At 46.7% G+C, this 19,681-nt stretch overlaps 2 protein-coding genes across 3 annotated transcripts in view; one reads left to right on the forward strand and one right to left on the reverse strand.

Moving 5' to 3' along the window:
* ube2g2 (ubiquitin-conjugating enzyme E2G 2 (UBC7 homolog, yeast)) overlaps window positions 1-14,881 on the reverse strand; it is an 85,945-nt gene extending 71,064 nt beyond the window's left edge. The window contains exons 1-2 of one of the 2 annotated variants that reach the window (XM_038787592.1): window positions 14,759-14,853; window positions 13,483-13,556 (exon numbers count right to left, since the gene is read on the reverse strand). Coding sequence is in view for 1 of the 2 variants with exons in the window: in XM_038787591.1 (XP_038643519.1) it covers window positions 14,759-14,801 (43 nt within the window). In the remaining variant the exon portion in view is untranslated. Of the gene's footprint in view, window positions 1-13,482; window positions 13,557-14,758 lie in introns of both variants that reach the window. The other variant, XM_038787591.1, reaches the window with a different exon arrangement.
* Window position 14,882: 1 nt separating this feature from the next.
* The window catches only part of pofut2 (protein O-fucosyltransferase 2), a 29,864-nt gene continuing 25,065 nt past the window's right edge, over window positions 14,883-19,681 (forward strand). The window contains exon 1 of the mRNA XM_038787590.1: window positions 14,883-15,075. Within this exon, the coding sequence (XP_038643518.1) occupies window positions 14,927-15,075 (149 nt within the window). The 5' untranslated portion in view covers window positions 14,883-14,926. The remainder of the gene's footprint in view (window positions 15,076-19,681) is intronic.

A 19,681-nucleotide genomic window follows, 5' to 3' on the forward strand; every position in this document is an offset into this window, starting at 1 on the left:
GAATCACTAATTAAACATTACATAGACTGATGACTAAAATACCCCGTTATTGGAGAGAATCGATACAAACGATTGGGACATGGTCCAATTAATTGGGACCAAGTCCAGGGTCCGCCCAGAAGGGCATGAAACCCGTTGCACTATAAAACAAAGTCCCCAAGGTCAAAACGCTCTCTGAAGCTCTCGGAACAACCCTTAAGAACTCTTGAACTTCACCTTGGCATTTGGCTCTCAGCGACGAGAGGCCTGCCAAGCACCAGCCAAGTAAGTCTAAGGTCAACGCACACTACGAGATAGGCGCTCCTAGCTACTATTCTATACCAGTTCGAAGCCAGCAGTATCAGAACCGGACACCGGCCATTGTTCCTCTGACTGAGTGGGCCCCCAAAGCTAAGTATAGGCTTTTAGTAGTAGTTGGAGTTTAGTGAGTAGAGTTTGTGCATGAGTAATAATTGACTGTGTGTGTAAATAAATGTGCATTGGGTTCAAACTTACTAACTGGTGTATCGAGTCATTGATCAGTATTCGGTTTTGAACCTTGTGGTGGTATCAGAAAGATACCTGGTGACTCTTGAGCAAAGGTAATTGAAACAGAGCAAATTAAGGAAAAGCATAACGAGCAACAGTGCTGATTTAGTTTCCTGCCCTTTTGAGTTAGCAAGTTGTGGGTTCAAACCCGACTTGAGGAATATAAACCTACAATCTAGGCTGAAAGTAATGAGGGAGTGTTGTTGGACAGAATGTTAAACAAAGGGAAGTCCTAGGGCAGCACGGTGGCCTAGTGGTTAGCACAACTGCCTCACGGCGCTGAGGTCCCAGGTTCGATCCCGGCTCTGGGTCACTGTCTGTGTGGAGTTTGCACATTCTCCCCGTGTCTGCGTGGGTTTCGCCCCCACAACCCAAAAATGTGCAGAGTAGGTGGATTGGCCACGCTAAATTGCCCCTTAATAGAAAAAATAATTGGCTAATCTAAATTTAAAAAAAAAACAAACAAAGGGAAGTCCTGTGTTATGGGTCTGGACCAGAACTCCAATATTGTTTAAGATCCCGGCCTAAAACCAAACTATTTGCATTTGGTTAAACTGAGGAAATATTACTGCCCCACAGGAGTGATAAGCCTGACCAGTTGACAGCTTTTACGTTACAAAAAGTTTAATTTGAACTCTTTTGTCTCTTTTTACAAGATGTGCCTTGATTTCTTTAGCCCAGCTCAAACTGCTACCACATTAGAATAGCTTTCTATCTGCAAACAGGTAACATGGTGTTAAATATCTATTAACAAAACACTTCCGCTGCAAAAATCACTGATTATCTCACTTTAATCACATCTCTCGCAGACATGCTGTCTGTATGCATTCTAACCTCGGTTTTAATACTACTGCAAAAATACAAACAATTAAGTTTGACAATTTCTTATATTTATTACACTTGTCTGCCATCGCAGCTAGACACAAAAGACCCGTGGTGCTATTTCAAAGAGGAGCAGGTAAATTCTCCCTGGTGTCCTGGACAATGTAAATCCCTCAATCAATCTGATTATCATATTGTTTGTGGGAGCTTTCTGTACACACATTGTCTGCCCCTTATGACCACACTTCAACAGTACTCCACTGACTGTAAAGTGCTTTGAAATGTTGTGCAAGTTGCTAAGTAAATGCAATTTTTTCCAATTTGCGTGGAAAGAATTCCCAATAAATGAAGTTATGTGGAGTATGAACAGTTTCCATATTCCATGTGAAGGAGGAGACAGGCTGTTTCTTGTTAGTATGTTTTATATGTAAAGCTATTTCTGTTTTTAGTTCATATGTCCAACATGGACTATTTAAAATCTAAAAACAATGTGTTAAAACCAAGATTCCTTGGCTCATTCATATTGTAGCAACCGGTCTCTAAATTACCTCTGTAGATGTATTAAAGTATTTTCTCAAAGACTATCAATGGAATTAAGCGGGGCTTGTAGAAGTCTAGCAATTATACAGTACTACACATGGAATCAGAATACTCACTGACATCTGCAGTAAAAATGAGGAGGAACTTTTATTTATTCGTGCAGTGGTGTCCCACCTCAGGACAATTGTAAAACATTTTGCGATGATTGGAAGTGTAATTTACTCCTGTTATGCAAGCTAAATGCCAGTGAATTTGTGCTCGCTGCTTTAAGTTAATCATGTTGTTGTAAGTTGTGACAAGAATGTTTGCCAGGATTCCAGGAAGCTTCCTACTTCTCAGCAGTGCTGCAAAACCTTTTACATCCAAACAATTGAATGGGGTCTCACTTTAACATCAAATTTGATGGATGGCACCTCTAACAACACAGCAGCCCTTGGCTAGTGCACTTAAGTGTCAGCTTAGATTTTGTGCTCAAATCTCTGGAGTAGGGATTAAACTCTTGACTCAAGAGGGAGGGGTGCTTTTCTTTGGAGCCAAGCTGACAATTAGCTTTACTCACTGCATCAAGGGTCAGACTGCTACCATAGCCTCAAGTTTTCATTTAAAATAGTATGACACTCAAGATGCGGCTGGGCAGGGGTCATGCATTTCAGAAGATCCTGGAAGATATCTGAAGTGCAAGTGTGAACTAGGATATATTTGAAACATTGATGTAGATTGCTGCAACAATTGAACAGCCCAAGTATGAATTAATTTTGCAACAGTGCATGATCAAGAAAACAGATGCTGTATTTGCCAAATCTGTTACTTGCCAATTTGGTGCCTTGGCACACCAACGTTGTCAGGTGGAGACACAATCAATTGTTATGATGCCCACAGTGCCAAACATTCAACTATATTCAACGCACAAGCTCACGAATAAAGATCAGCAATTTGGAACAGCACGATGGCACCTTGTGGAGCCAAATAAAGGATTTGGTTTCCTTTGTGTAAAATAAAATAGGGTAGGCCACGCATTTTGAATGAATTCTATATATAGGGGCATTGCTTTAATCCGTATCCAATTAAAAATATTTTGTTCTTGCCATCTTAAAGGATGTACTTTACAATCTTAGAAAAAAGGTATGTAACAAATAAAAGATAGCAGTAATAACTGCAAATAATCTTACCCCACCCCTCTTTCTCCTCCCCTCTCCCCGCAAACGTATAAAATTTAACAGGACTAGACAGGGTAGATGCAGGAAGGATGTTCCCGATGGTGGTGGGTGGGGGGGCTGGATTCTCCAAAATCGCGTTTGACGCGGGGACGGAGAATCCATTTTCACACCGAATTTGGGCCTGGTGTCAGTCTGGCGATGCTCTGGGACCCGAGAATCGGCATGTTCGCACAGTGCTCCACGAGGCTGGGGGGCCATTGCCAGAGGCCCACCCAGCGATCATCCACACCCAACCGGCCGAGTTCCCGTCGGCAGAGACAGACTGTGCCGGTTGGATCTTCGGGCGCGCAGCCCATCGGGGGGGCCTATATTCTTCAGCTGCCTCCGTAGTCCGAGTCCGCCATGGCGCTTGGCCCGGCCGCTATCGTGCGCATCTGTGGACTCGAAACCGGAAGTGTGGGGGCCCGTATCCGCAGCTAAAGCTGCCTGAATCACTATGAGTCCCTGCTAGCCCCCTGAAGGTGAGTGAAGTAGCTGATCTTTTTTATCAGAAACTCAGGACTGAAACGCCAGCGTTTTTACACTTGCATGGGGACATAGTTCCATTTTGGGAGAATCCAGCGCACTGTTTTCAAGAAGCAATTAGAAACAGCATTTGGGGTGAAAGGTATTAAACGGTATTGTTGGGGGAGGTGGGGAGGGGGTGGATCAGGCTATGGAGTTGGATAATCAGTAATGATCATAATGAATGGCGGAGCAGGCTCGAAGGCCAAATGGCCTCCTCCTGTTCCTACTTTCTATGTTTCTATTCTTGTTAAAGCAGTAAATTGGCGAGACCTGAAATAGGCTCGTCAGTGCTGAAGTCAACAGCCAGTGGGAGGGACAGACAGAAGCACTCCAACTTTGGTGATAAAATGTAAATTTTGAGCCCTTGTATGGCTGACTCACTAATCAGTCTCTAGCACAAACTGCTCCAGTGTTGCCTGTTCCGAGAAGTCAACAATTAAATAAAACTGTAGTTCAGATATAAATCCCAATTGCAGTTGGACGGTCATGTCTCAGTCTACAAATGCCTACAAGAGGGTGGTTATACTGCATCTGCAATAGTCAGTGGGAAAAATCAATCGCATCAACCTTCTATTCAGTTCAAGCCTGGATCAAACAGAGCAAAGAATTACGCGCGGGTGGAAATGAATGCTGAAAAGCATTGGGAGAGGTAAGGAGTAACATGATCAGAATAACAGGTTTCCAACATATTATGCAGGTGAGAAAAGGATTAGAAAGTTTTATGGAGGGATTTTCTGAGGGCAAAGCTGAAACAGCTGAAAGTCTGGTATTGACGATACAGCAATACTTCCAGCCTCGAGCATCAAAGAGAACAGAGACGGGACACGTGGTAACAGCGCCATCTGCAAGTTCCTCTCCAAAATCACACCATTCTGACTTGGAGGTGTATCACTGCCCCCTCACTGTTTCTGAGTCAAAGTCCAGGAACTCCCTCCCCAACAGCACTGTGGGTGCACCTACACCACAGGTACTGCAACAATTCAAGAAGGCAGCTCACCACCTCCTTCTCTAGAGTAATTAGGGATGGCCTATGAATACTAGCGCCGTCAATGATGCCCACATCACATGAATGAATGAGAAAAAGTAAGAGGTATATTCCAGCACACTTTAAACGGTGGAGGATCTCAAATAGGTAAAAGATCTTTGAAGGAAACACACACTAGAACTAACTTTTAATCTAACAACTCTCAGTCTATCCGGTTAAAAACCATGTCACAAAATTTCTACAACTACATTATCTCGAACAGGCACAAAACAAAAGAGGCTAGTGCCCCCATGGTTAAACGGCCTGCTGATGGGCTCACATGAAAACTGGCCAACTGGGCAAATGGTTGGGGGTGGGGGTTATCGGCATTTGTGAAAGTGCTCCACAACACAAGTTAGCATTTTTACAAGGTGTCAGAAAACAGGAGAAAGAATTGGGAGGGGAGACACGGACAAATGGACGGACAGTGACAACAACCATTTACCTCAGTTTCAGCCTCAGTAGCACAAGGGGCTGAGAAAGAGATGGAGGGGGATAGAACACCATTTTACACACTCAGTTCTGTCCTGGGAGCTCACTCTAATCTCTACTGGACAATCAGGCAGCGCTGCCATAAAATCGATTGTGATGCAGTACACAACTGGTGGGAGTATAGGAGGAGGTTTGATGTGTAAATGTTCGTACAATACATCTCCCTCAGCAAAACTGCAATATCATAGAATTTTTTCATAGACTTTTACAGTGCAGGAGGCCATTCGGCCCATAGAGTCTGCACCTACTCCTGGAAAGAGCACCCTACCCAAGGTCAACACCTCCACCCTATCCCCATAACCCAGTAACCCCACCCAACACTAAGGGCAATTTTGGACACTAAGGGCAATTTATCATGGCCAATCCACCTAACCTGCACATCTTTGGACTGTGGGAGGAAACCGGAGCACCCAGAGGAAACCCACGCACACACGGGGAGGATGTGCAGACTCCACACAGACAGTGACCCAAGCCAGAATCGAACCTAGGACCCTGTGAAGCGATTGTGCTATTCACAATGCTACCGTGCTGGTAATGGGTGCCAAGGTGATTAGCTCTGCTGCCCCACGTCGCTGAAGACCCAGATTCGATCTAGCCCTGAGTCACTGTCCGTGGGGAGTTTTCACATTCTCGTGTCTGCGTGGGTCTCACCCCCACAATCCAAAGTTGTGCTGGGTAGGTGGATTGGTTACGCTAAATTGCCCCTTAATTGGAAAAAATAATTGGGTACACTAAAAAAAATGATTTTTGAAGTAAAACTGCAATTAATTAGCTGCTAGAATGAAAGTTGATACCCAGCAGCTGCAGAGCTGGTTTGAGAAACCACGAGATTATACAAGGCACAGCACCATCCTCCGGTGACAGAAAGGAACTGCTACAAGAATTACATCCAATCGGATTTCTTGTCTCACTTGTCACACAAACTGACCCACAATCTATTCAAAATGATTCCTTGAATAGGACCAATCGTAAAGAAATGTGTGCCAGCCATGGATCTGTGAGTAGCACTCTCACCTCATCTCTACTCCATTCCACTCTGGGACTTTAGCTCAATCAAGCGTAGCAACTGAGGAAGTGCTACCTTGTCAGGGATGCCACTGAACCGAGGCCCTGTCTGCATTCGCACGGTAGACGCAAAGGATCCCTGACGCTATTCTGAAGAAGAGCAGAGGAGTTCTCCCCAGTGCCCCAACTAATATTTATCCTTCAATCAACATCAACTAAGCAGATGATCAGGTCATCATAACAGCAGTGTTCTGAAAGGTTGCTGTAAACAAATTGTCTGGCACCTTTTCCCTACATCGGAACAGTGCCTGCATTTCAAAAGTATTTTATTGCTTGTAAGACAGTATGGGACTCACGGTCTTCATGAACAGTAAGTACATGTACTTTATTTTGCAAGTTCAACCATTCCAGCATAAACTGTCAGTTTGAAATGCAGTAGGCTAGGCTTACAAGTGCTGGCATGCATTTCCAAGCCTCCGGTTACATCAGAACAGAAGGAGCTTATTCGCCCCTCAAGCTGGTTCCACAATTCAACAGGATCATGGTTGATGTGCAATCTGACTCCTGGTATCTGCAGGAGCCCCATAACCCTAATAAATATAACAAAACTCTAGCAGATTCAGGCTGAAAATAAACAATTGATCTAAAATCAATTACCACCGTGGGGGCAACCCCCGGGGTTCGATCGTCCCCTTTTGTGTATAGAAGCATTTCCCAACGTCACTCCAAAAAGGCCTGCTCTAATATTTATATTACACCACCCCTGGTCCTCCATTCGCCAACCAGCAGAAATAGCTTACCCATCTGCCTCTTTCGGTTCCCCTTTAATAGTTTTAAAACTTTGATCAAATTTCCCCTCTGCCTTCTAAATTCCAGGGAATTAACCTTAATTTACAAAGGCGCGATTCTCCCCAAAATGTTCTAAGTTCACGTGTGGCAGTTTTCCAGGGAGGTTCCCACCAGCTCTGCTGGCGAGTTGCCCACCGCTATTCAATGACACTTTAGTCACTTTTTTGGGCCCTGGGGAGTTTCTCACCGGTTTAGCCCACGCTTAGAATTTTATTATCACCGGGGGAGACCGGGCTGCCATTTTGAAAGGGTGCCCCGATCTTGAAGTGAGCTTGTGGTTCCCCACACATGGACAATGTCACCCCCCCACACCCCCCAAGTGAGGACAACCCAGTATGGGGTACCTGAGGGTCACCCCTCCCCCCCCCCCCAGGTATGTTCCCTTGGCCGCAGAAAAATACTTTTCACTGTACTTCGATACATGTGACTGACAATAAACATCAATCAATCAATCATTGTGCTCTCACTTGAGTGCAACGCGGCTGGAGAATCGCACTCATAATCTCTCCTTGAAAATTAACCCTTGGAGTTGAGCTACCATCCTATAAATCAACACGGCACTCACGCCAAGCCAAATATCCTTCCTCAGACATGGGGCGGGATTCTCCCCTACCTGGCGTGACGGAGGGTCCCGGAGTAGGGGAGTGGCGCCAACCACTCAGGGGTCGGGCCTCCCCAAAGGTGGGGAATTCGGCCAGCCCCGCGCCGGAGCGGTTGGCACCAGAAGACTGGCGCAAAAAACCGGCGCTCCCGGCAGTGGGGCTGGCCGAAAGGCTTTCGCCGGTCGGCGCATGCGCCGGCAGTGGCAGCTGGCCGCTGACGTCACTGCTGGCGCATGCGCGATGTGGGGTTCTCTTCCGCTTCCGCCATGGCGGAGGCCGTGGCGGCCACGGAGGAGAAATAGTGCACCCAGGGCACTGGCCCGGAGTCTGAGCGGGGGGGGGGGGGGGGCCCGATCGCGGGCCAGGCCACCGTGGGGGCACCCCCCCGGGGTTCGATCGCCCCCCGCACCCTCCCCCCCCCCCCCCCCCACAGGACCCGCTCACGCCACTGATCCCACCGTTCCAGAGGTGGTTCAAACCTCGGCGGCGGAAGAGGTCTCCCAGCGGCGGGACTTCGGCCCATCCGGGCCGGAGAATCACCGCAGGGACCTCTCCGATCGGAGTGGCGAGATTCCCGCCATCGCCACTTCCCGGGTGGCGGAGAATCTCTGCCACGGCGGGGGCGGGATTTTCGGCGGCCCCAGGCGATTCTCCGACCCTGCTGGGGGTCGGAGAATTTCGCCCATGGCGCCTAGAACTGAACACAGTACTCCAGGTGCAGTCTAACTAAGCCGCTTTGTTTACAGCACAGAAAAATCTCAAATTTAAAGGAGAAACTTTGAGGAGGAGTGACATACTCCATGAATTCTACAAAGAGAAATTATATTTATACACTCAACATTTCATTCATACGACACAATTAATCTGACAGTGACCAGATGCTTATTTATTCTTTCAGGGGATGTGGGTGTTACTGGCAAGGCCAGCATTTGTTGCCCATTCCTAATTGCCCCTGAAGTGAGTGGCTTGCTAGGTCATTTCCGAAGTCAGTTAAGAGTCAACCACATTGCTGTGGATCTAGAGCCACATGCAAGCCAGACCAATAAGGATGGCTGATTTCCGCCGCTATGCATTACAGTAGAATGATGGGGTGTAGATTAATTTGTTCTTAATCTAGGACAACATTTCAGCACAACATCGTGGGCCGAAGGGCCTGTCCTGTATTTTTCTATGTTCTATGTAAAGTGCATTATTTTTTTTTTAAACAATCGACGATAGCGTCATTGTCACCATTGCGGAGACTAGATTTAATTTCCAGATTTTATGAATTGAAGTTTAAATTCCACCAGCTGCTGTGGTGGGATTTGAACCCATGTCGCCAGAGCATTGGGCCTCTGGATTTATAATCCAGTGACATTACCTTCACCATCTCCTCACACTATTACAAATGGCCTTATGCAGAAAGATGTGAAAATGACTTCCCAATATATAAAACACAACTGGTAGCAATTCAACCAAGGGCTGAAGGGCCTGTTCTGTGCAGTACTCTTCTATGTTCTAAGTACCTCTGATGATACAAGAAGCTCAAACAAAGAATAAGTGACTTGGGAGCACCATCCTTACTGTGAGGATGAATAAGATGCATCAATCATGAGGGTCCTCCTGCAAGAATTAATTATGATGGTGGAGGATGGGGATTTTTTCAGTGACGTTGGTTGAGGACAATTATTGGAACAAACTCCCCTGCTCTTCTTCAAAATGCTCAAGTCTTGTCAGCAAAGTTAAAGATCATGGAATAATTTGGCCAGTAGAGGATTGACTGAGTGACAGGAAACAAGAGAATAGTGGTGAACAATTGCCTTGTGGACTGCAGGAAGGTATACCGTGGGGTTTGTACAAGGACCATTTCTTTTCTAGACTTGGGGTGTGCAGGGCATAATTTCAACATTTACAGATGACACAAAATCTGGAAAGGATAGTGCAGTGTGTTGAGGGTGATGACAAATTTCAAGAGGGCTTAGGTTGATTGAATGAGTAGACAGGTGGGTGACAAAATTTAAAACAGGGAGGTGTGAAGTGATATAGTATGGTAGAATGAATGAGGAGAGGCAAATTAAAATAAAGGACACAACACAAAAGTGGGTGCAGGAGCAGAGAAACTGGGAGTACCTGTGCGCGAATGGTTGAACGTGACAGGTTAGGTCGAAAAGGCTGTTAAAAAGGCATGGAGGGTTTTGGGTAGGGTACAAAAGGGAGGAACCTTATAAAACACTGGTTTGGCCTCAAGTGCAGAATTCTGGGCTTAACACTTTAGGGAGGATGTTGATTCATTACATAGGGTTCAGAAAAGAATCACTAGCAGAGTTGCAGGGATGAATGACTTTAATTACGTGGGTAAATTGAAAAAGCTGGGTTGATCACTTTAGAGGAGAGAAGACGAGATTTGATAGAGGTTTTTGAAATTATATGGGGTCTGAACAGAGAAGATAGAAAGTGCTCCCAATTACACGAAGGTAGAGAAACAAAGGACCCTGATTTCAGGTGGATGGCAGGAGAACCAGAGGCAACGTGGCAAAAACCTCTTTACGCAGCAGGCAGTTTGGATCTGGAATGCACCGGCTGAGTGTGATGGAAGCAGGTTCAAAATAATCTTTTTAAAGTAATATTGGTTGACAAATAATGATTTGCAAGGACACTGGGGAGAACTTACCTGTTCTCTGAAATAGTGCCATGGGATATTTTACGTTTTCAAATGCATTCAAGGGCACCTGGGGAGAAACATTTGCAGGGCTACAGGGAACGGCTGGAAAATAGAACTAGCGGATCTGCTTTTTAGAGAGTCAGCAATGACATGATGGGCCGAATGGCCTCCCTTTATGATGTAAGCATTCAATGGTTTCTTCTTTCAATATCAGCATGATGCAAACCCTATGTTTTCCACGTCACCTCCTCCCACCCAGCAGCTGACATTAACACCCGATTTCAAACTCGCTGAACACTGTTGTCTCTCATGTAAGCTGCATCGCAGTAGGTAGCACTCCTGCCTCTGGTCAGAAGATGTTGTGTTCAAGTCCAACTCCTGAGAATTAAGACATAATCTAGGGTGACATTCTGGTGTGCTGCTAAGGAGGTGCTGCAGTGTCAGAGGTGCTATCTTTCAGATAACACATGAAACAGAGACCCAGCTTGCCCCCTCCACCCCTCCCTCAGATATCATGGCACCATTTCAAAGAGCAGATGAGGTTTCTAGCCAATAAGCATTTGTCGACCTACATTCTTAAACAAAAACATCCATCTGATTGTGAAAACAAATTGTGAAAACAAATTCAATCATCCTTTGACTCTACTCATTGTCTCCAAATAGAATGTATTGTTTTGGGAACCCATATCGCTTCTGAGCTACATGGACAGTTTTATTTGGGCCCCTTACCCATCTTCTTCTGGTGGTTGTATTGCTGTCATTTCCTGCTCTTTCCCTGAACTAGAAAATTTCAACCTTACTTCTAATTTTCACCCTTTCCTCATCTTCACATGGCCCATTTCCAACTCTTCCTTTCCTCGACTTTTCTATTTTCATTTCTGGCGTTAGGTTAGTGACTATATCCACTATCAGCTCACTGACTCTCGCAGGTACCCTGACTACACTTCCCACCCCACTTCCTGTCAGGGCTCTATTCCTAACTCCTTCTTGGCCACATCCATTCTGACAATGCCATCATCCATAGCAGTGCTCCTGATAGGTGTACCTTTTGCTTCAGCTGAGGATTTCTCTCCATTGTGGTCAGCAGGACCCTCAACCAAATCTTTCCCACATATCTATTCTCACTCCTTCTACTCCCTTCCAGAACCATGGTAAAAGTTCCCCATCCACCCCATTAACCTCCATATTCAATGGATCATTTCGCCCACCTCCAATGCAATGCCACCAAACACATGCCTAATAAATTTGATTGAATTTTTTGAGCACATGACTAAGTGTGAGGGTAGTGCCGTTGATGCAGTGTATATGGATTTCAACGAAGTATTTGACAAGGTCCCACATGGGAGACTTATAAAGAAGGCAAATGCACATGGATACAGGAAACTTGATACGGTGGATTCAAAGCTGGCTGAACTGTAGGAAACAAGAGGGTGATGACAGACGGCTGCTTTAGTGACTGGAAGCCAGCATCCAGTGGTGTACAACAGGGATCTGTGCTGGGCCTCCTATTATTTGTCACTATTATAAATGACTTAGATGACTATGTGGGGGATAGGATCAGTAAATTTGCAGATAACACAAAGATAGGCCAGGTTGTTAACAGTGAGGCTGAGAGTGTTGGGTTACAGGAAGATATAGACGGGATGGTCAAATGGGCAGAAAAGTGTCAGATGGAATTTAATCCTGAAAAGTGTGAGGTGTTACACTTTGGAAGGAGCAATTTAACAAGGAAATATTCAATGAATGGCACCACACTGGGAAATCCTGAGGAACAAAGAGACCTTGGTGTGCCTGTAAATAAATATCTTAAGGCAGGAGGACAGGTTAATAGGGTAGTGAAAAAGGCACATGTAACACTTGCCTTCATCAATCGTGGCATCGATTACAAAAGCAAGGAAGTCATATATGGAGTTATTTAGAACATTGGTGAGGCCACAGCTGGAGTACTGTGTGCAATTCTGGTCACCACATTACAGGAAGGATGTGATTGCACTGGAGGAGGTGCAGAGGCAATTCACCAGGATGTTGCCTGGGATGGAACATTTAAATTATGAAGAGAGATTGGATGGGCTTGGGTTGATTTTGCTGGAGCAGAGAAGACTGTGGGGCAACTTGATCGAGGTGTACAAGATTATAAGGGGCATGGACAGGATGGATAGGGAACAGATGTTCCCCTTAGTTGAAGGGTCAGTTACAAGGGGGCACAAATTCAAGGTGAGTGGTGGGAGGTTCAGGTGGGATTTGAGGAAAAACTTTTTTATTCAAAGAGTAGTGGTGATCTGTAACGCACTGCCTGGGAGGGTGGTAGAGGCAGCTTACCTCAATCTTTAAAAAGTACCTGGATGGACACTTGGCACGTCTTAACATTCGAGGCTATGGGCCAAGTGTTGGCAAATGGGATTAGGATTGGCAGATCAGGTGCCTTTCATGCAGCGGTGCAGACTCCATGGGCCGAAGGGTCTTTTCTGCAATTCCGTGGAACGTCTGCCATGTAGGACAAGGGCAGCAGATATGTGAGATCACCACATCCAAGTCGCACACCATCCTGACTTAGAACTATATCACCATTCCCTCAGTCACTGGTTCAAAATCCTAGAACGTCCTCTCTAACAGCCTGGTGGGTGTACCACACCACATAAAAGTGCAGGGGTTCAAGAAGGCAGCTCACCACCACATTCTCAAGGGAAATTAGGGATGGGTAATAAATGCTGACCGTGTCAGTAAGACCCACACTCCATGAAACAATATTTTTTTTAATTCTAAAGGGCTTGATCCCTCGGTTATTCAATCAGGCAAACACAGGAGATACAACACCTGCCTTTTTTCCCAATCTTCCTGCACCCCAAACCCCAGTGATCTACTTGTAACTCTTTCAATTCAGAATGCTGCATTCGCAGCTCACAATACTGGAGGCCAAACTGGAGGCCAAACAGTGTGAGGGTGCTTGCTTTGCTAAACACCTCCATACAGTCCACAAGAATGACTCTGAGCTTCCAATCACCTGGATTTTCTAAATCCCCACCCCACTCTGATGTTTCTGCCCTCAACCTCATACACTGTGCCAATGAAGCTTAATACAAGCTCAAGACACAGCACCTCATCATTCAATTAGACACTTTACAATCACGAGTATAAATCACAATTTCACATCATAAGCACTGCTACACTGTTTTCTGCAGCTGGTGGTAATGATTCTGCTATTCCCATTTACATCTCCTCTGGTTTCATCTTTTGTTTTGTTATTTGTCTTCTTACCATCTCCATTTGCCTTGCACCATTATTCCCTGTCATGTAGTCACAGAATAATCACGCAGTAAATCCAGTAGTACCTGTAGTCGGAGAAGAAAGTTAACATTCCGGGCCGATGCTCTATTAACAGACCATCCATTGGAAATATTAACTCCACTTCCCTCTCCATGGATTCTGCCTGAACTATTGAGTACTTCCAACATTTGTGTTTTTATTTCAGATTCTCAGCATTCATAGTATTTCCCCTTCGTAAAACATTGTCATATTGCTTTCCACATTGCTATGTGGAAAGTGTCTGCCGTCTTCTGCGTTACAAGTGACTGTATTCCAAGAGTATCTAATTGGCAGTAAGATCTTTGGGACACCTTGACGGCTTCTAAGGTGCTATTTAAAAGGCAAGGCCTTCTTGTAGAAGCTTGGTACGTGCTTTGCATACAGAAGCTACATTTTATGACAACATGCAAAGCAGCTCAGATCACTCTAATTTGGGGGTTGTGGTCATGGCTGGTAGATCATCAAGCTTGCAGTTGCACAGCAACATTCTCTGACATAAATTAACATTCAGCAATAGTACGTGCCAGCCTTGGGTCAATCGTGACACCCCTACCTCGGAGTGTCTCACACCAGATGTACTATTTTGGGATCACACCAATTAAAGTGAGGCACAAATAGAGCAGCCCAATATTGGTATATTGGAACAAAACAAATAGCAAAGGAAAATTAAAATATTTACATCTAAAGATAATTAAAGGGGTCAATAAAACAGTCCAGTCCGAAAGAGGAAATGCTGAAAAATCTCAGCAAGTCTGGCAGCATCTGTAGGGAGAGAAAAGAGCGAACATTTCGAGTCCGATGACTCTTTGTCAAAACAGTCCAGTCCCTTTGGTTGGGCACAGAAGGCTCCAAAGGTGCCAGCAGATATTGCGTGTTCCAGATTAACAGCCCACTGAAGGGCTAATTAAAAGGAGGAATCGGGGGATCTCCCGGTTAGGTGGATGGACAAGAATTCCTGCTGTTCCTCCTATTGCTCCAGAGACGTGGCTGCGACCCCCCTCCCTCCAACCGAACCCCCACCCCAACCGAACCCAACCCCCACCAAGCTGAGCTCTGCCCTGATGAACCGCAACCTTCGGGCGGGACCAAATACCCTAATTTCCTGCAGGCCAAGCCGCTGCTCAGGCCTCTCTCTCTCTCTCTCTTCCCCCCAAAGAGCCGCACTAAAACCGCGGCCTCTCTTATTTGTGCGTGCGTGCGCCCCATCCACCACCCTCTTTCCACTTACGCTTGTATTCGGCCATTAGCCGCTTCAGCGCCGTTCCTGCCATCGCCGCGACCGTTAACGATGCCGCGGGTGGAGAGGGACCGATTACACCGACGCACTGCAGCCACTTCCGGTGTGGGGCGGAAGAGGGTGAGAAAGTTTTTTAGCGACGTACCCAGCCCCGATAACATGGTGCTGCCGCCACTCCCGGTGCCTCTATCCGCGTTCCTCTGCCTCCTGTTGGGGCCGCCTGGCCGGGCCCAAATGCCCGGCGACGGGGGAGCTTTCAGTCCCGGACAGATCGGCGGCCACGACGTCTCGGCGGCCCAACACCGCAGGTAACGGTAATAATACCGCACACGGGCAATCATAACGGAGCGGAGGGATAATAATACTCACGGGGTCAATACTAATGGAGGGAGCGGGCAACAATATTCCACAGAGACAGAACGAACGAATGGAGGGAAGGGACAGTAATACTGCACGGGGACAGTAATAATGGAGAAAAGAGGCAATACTCTACGAACAGGGTACGAATGGAGGCAAAGGACAGTAATACTGCACGGGGTCACATTAATGGAAGGGACAATAAGGCTCCATGGAGACAGTAATAATGGAGGGAAGAGAATAATATGCCACAGAGGCCAACATGATGGAGGAAAGAGACAATACTATACGGACACTGTGAACGGAGGCAATACTCCATGGGGTTAGTATTAATGGGTGGATGGGACAATAATCTTCCACAGGGCCAGTAATGATGGAGAGAAGGGGCAATGTTATTCCACTGTGGCAGTAATAATAGAGACACGGCAATAATACTCCATGAGGATAGTACTAATGGAGAGAAAAGGTAATAATACTCTGTATTAATATATACACAGTTATATGATGGTGCGCAGACAGGCAGTGATTGACATACAGGTTGACCAATGAACACACAGAACACAGCAGCCAATCACCAGACAGGACACAACCACTATAAAGCCAGAGGGCACTAGTCTTCCCGCTCTCTTGGGATCCAGCCTCTGAGACAGTCAGAGCCCGTGAGCAACAACTAGCACATACACCATGTGGTAGTAAGATAGTCTGGTCAGGTTAGCCTCAGGTCTCCAGTCACGTCAGCATAGTGTCAACCCACAGTTAAGTATGTATGATAGTTAAGAGTTCAATAAAATTGAGTTGCACTTCAAGTGTTGGAAGCCTGTCTCTCTCACTGCTGCAGTATACACAGTCCTCGCAGACCCAGTTTACCCAAGACATCATACTCCATAAGAAAGTACTAATGGAGGGAAGATATAGTGATACTCCACAGAGACAGGACTAATGGAGGGAACAGACAATGAAACTCCACGCAAGCCGTAATAATGGAAAAAAGAGACAACAATACTCCACGGATACAGTGCAAAAGGAGGGAAAGGACAGTAATACTCTACGGGACCAGTATTAATGGAGGGAAGGGACAATAATACTCCATGAAGACAGTAGTAATGGAGAGAATAAACAATAATACTCCATGGTGACAGTAATAATGGAGGGAAGAGACAATAATATTCCGTGGAGACAGTAAAGTAAATTTGCCATAGTCCCAGATGACGATGGGCAGCTTTTCCCTTTGAGGGGGAGAGCTGACTGGTGAAGATGTAGCCTGAGGATCACCACACCTCAGATGAGGGGCAAGGTTGAAAAGGTGAACCTTTGGGCGGCACGGTGGTGCAGTGGTTAGCACTGCTGCCTCACGGCACTGAGGACCTGGGTTCGATCCGGGCCCCGGGCATTGTCCTTGTGGATTTTTCACATTCTCCCCGGGTGTGTGTGGGTCTCAACCCCACATCCCAAAAAGATGTTCAGGGTAGGTGAATTGGCCTCGCTAAATTGCCCCTTAATTGGATACTCTAAATGTATTTTTTTAAAAAGAAGACAATGTGGACCTTCATGAATACCTCAGCCAGTACGGGAATTGAAGCTGCTTTGCTGGCCTTGTTCTGCATCGCGAACCAGCTAATGGAGGGAAGAGATCATAATCTTCCATGAAGCCAGTAATGATCGAGAGTAGGGACACGGTGAAAGAGCGAAAGTAGAGCGGAAGAGACACAGGGTGAAAGAGTGAGAGGAGAGCAGTGGAGACACGGTGAAAGCACGAGGAGTGTGGCGGCGACACAGGATGATGTTATGGGCCAGGGTATAGAAAACTTCAAAGTATATCATGGAGTTCACCAGAAAACAGTTATCACTTTTAAGTTATCACGTAATCTGGCGACAGCTTTTAAAAGGCAGAGAGAGAGACAAGACTTCTCTGTCTGAATCCAGCTTCCAAATGTGAAAACGAAAGCAGAAAAACTCAAAGCTACACAACAGCTCAAAAACAAAAGTAAAACTCAGAGCCACAGCCCAGCTCCACCCACTCACTGAAGCCATTTGATAAGACAAAACATTTCTTAAAGGGACGCTCCCATGACAATGAAAGATGTGACAAGAGTGGCAAAGACACAGGATAAAAGAGCACGAGGAGACGGGTGGAGAAACAAGGTCAGTCTCCACGGAATGGACTTGGAGGACGGAGCATTGGAGCGATACTTGAGAAGAACAACACAGCGTACCCTCACTGAATCCAGAGGCAGAGCTCCTGCTATGACATGAGGATTCGGAGAGTGACGCAGAAAATAAAAGCAGCTGATTGGTCTGGGGGCAGGAGCAGCCGCGGGGTGAGAGGTGCAAGCAGAGGCGAGTCTGCAAGGCATGAGGGGGAATGAAAATTAAATGACGTCACCCTTTAAACGTGCCGTCACTGTCAGGCAGATGATCGGAGGATGATGAGTGTGTGTTAGTCCCCGTCCTCCGGCAAAGCCTGGTCACCAGTCGTCTGGGATTTCTCTGCAACTGGGCCAAGACCAGGCTCCGCTGGGACCTTATGGTGGTTGATGTGCAACGACCTCCCCATGTTAAAAGAATCCGCGTACAGGCATCTTTCACCCCAACTCTTCCCCACCCAGCCTCATGAATTTCGGGACCTGGAACTTCAGGATCTTCATAGACAATCCCAATAGCAACATACCTGAACGTTGCATACCATCATAGCCCGGAACTCCGAAACCACAACATTGACATCGCTGCCATGAGGGCGACACGACTGGCAGGGGAAGGCCAGCTTAAAGAACAAGTTGCCCGATTTATGTTCTTTTGGAAAGGCAAACCAGAAGATGATTGTCGGCATCACCGTAAAAAATGAGTTGGTCGGACCCCCCAGCGAGGTGAGTGAATGACGCATGACCCTATGGCTCATCCTGGCCCAGAAACACATCACCACTGTCAGTGCCTGCAGCCCAACACTAGATGCAATGGATGAGACAAAAGAGTCATTTTACTCTAGCCTCGATCAATCCCGCATCCCAAAGGGAGACAAGCTAATTCTCTTCAGCGACTTCAGTGCTAGAGTCGGGAAGGATGCAAACCTTTGGAAAGGTGTATTAGGCATGGAAGGAGTGGGAAAAACAAACGCCAATGGAGTCCTCCCCCTGACAATACGTTTAGAACATGACCTGGTTATCTCACACCCTATTCCGCCAGAGGGACAAGCAGAAGACCATGGCAACACCCCAGCTCCAAGCACTGGCACCTAATAGACTATATCATGGCAAGGGACCACAAATGCATCCGCACCACCCATGCACTAACCGACCCGACAATTGCTGGACTGACCAGTGATCAATCTGCTCTACCATCTCCATAACCCTGGCCCCAAACTGACACAGGTAGAAGATTCAATATCACTGGACTCAAAGACCCTGAGAAGAAAAAGCTACTCAGCCGGCGTGTCTCAGCTAATCTGGCAAGAACCAACAAGCCACAGCACCTGGTCCACCTTCAAGCCACCATAGTCAGCACCTGCGAGGAGACGCTCAGGCTCTTGACCAGGAAACACCATGACTGGTCCAACAAGAATGATCAGGAGATCCAGGATCGCCTTGACCTCAAGCGTAAGGCGTCCCTGAACTGGTAGCTCCACCAAAACTTGGGTGAGAAGAAACAGGCCGACAGACAACTGAAGACAGAGATACAACGAAGAACCCGCAACCTAAAGAACAGATGGTGGGTGGAAAGAGCGTAGGAGACTCTGCAACTCGCCAACAACCACGACGCATAAGGCTGCTTCACAATCGAAACCATCTACGGTCTGAGTACACTGGGGTCCAACCTACTGAGCCAAAAACGGAGAGGCACTCATCAAAGAGCAGAGTGGCAGTCAATGCCCACTGGAGAGAGCAGTTTGAGGACGTCCTCAACCAAGACCTAAGCGTCCTCGACAGCGTCCCGCCAACACGCTACCCATACCCATCTCAGCACAGCCCCAGTTCACCATGAGGTCAAAAAGACCATCCGATGGCCGAAGAACAACGAGGCCTCTGGTGAAGGTGGAATCCTCACAGATGTACTGAAATGCAGCCGAGATGCACTCTTGACAAGAATCCACAACCTCCTCACCCTGTCTAGAAGGAAGAGAGCATGCCGGATGATCTCTGAGATGCCTTAACGGTGACCCATCTTCAAGAAAGGAGACAGGTCCGACTGCAGAAAGTACAGAGGGATTTCCCAATTCTCCACCTGAGAAAAGTCATCGCGAGAATACTCCTCAACTGCCTCCTCCCATTGGCTGAAGAGCTCCTCCCTGAGTCAATGCGGCTTAAGCCCATCAAGAGGCTCAATAGGCATGATCTCCAGCACACGACAAATCCAAATCCAGGAAAAATAAGGGCAGCACGGTGGCGCAGTGGGTTAACCTTGCTGCCTCACAGTGCCGAGGTCCCAGGTTCGATCCCAGCTCTGGGTCACTGTTCGTGTGGAGTTTTCACATTCTCCCCATGTTTGCGTGGGTTTCATCCCTACAACCAAAGATGTGCAGGATTGGTGGATTGAACACGCTAAATTGCCTCTTAATTGGAATAA

This window comes from Scyliorhinus canicula, chromosome 2, assembly GCF_902713615.1.
Source record: "Scyliorhinus canicula chromosome 2, sScyCan1.1, whole genome shotgun sequence".
NCBI classification, from domain to species: domain Eukaryota; kingdom Metazoa; phylum Chordata; class Chondrichthyes; order Carcharhiniformes; family Scyliorhinidae; genus Scyliorhinus; species Scyliorhinus canicula.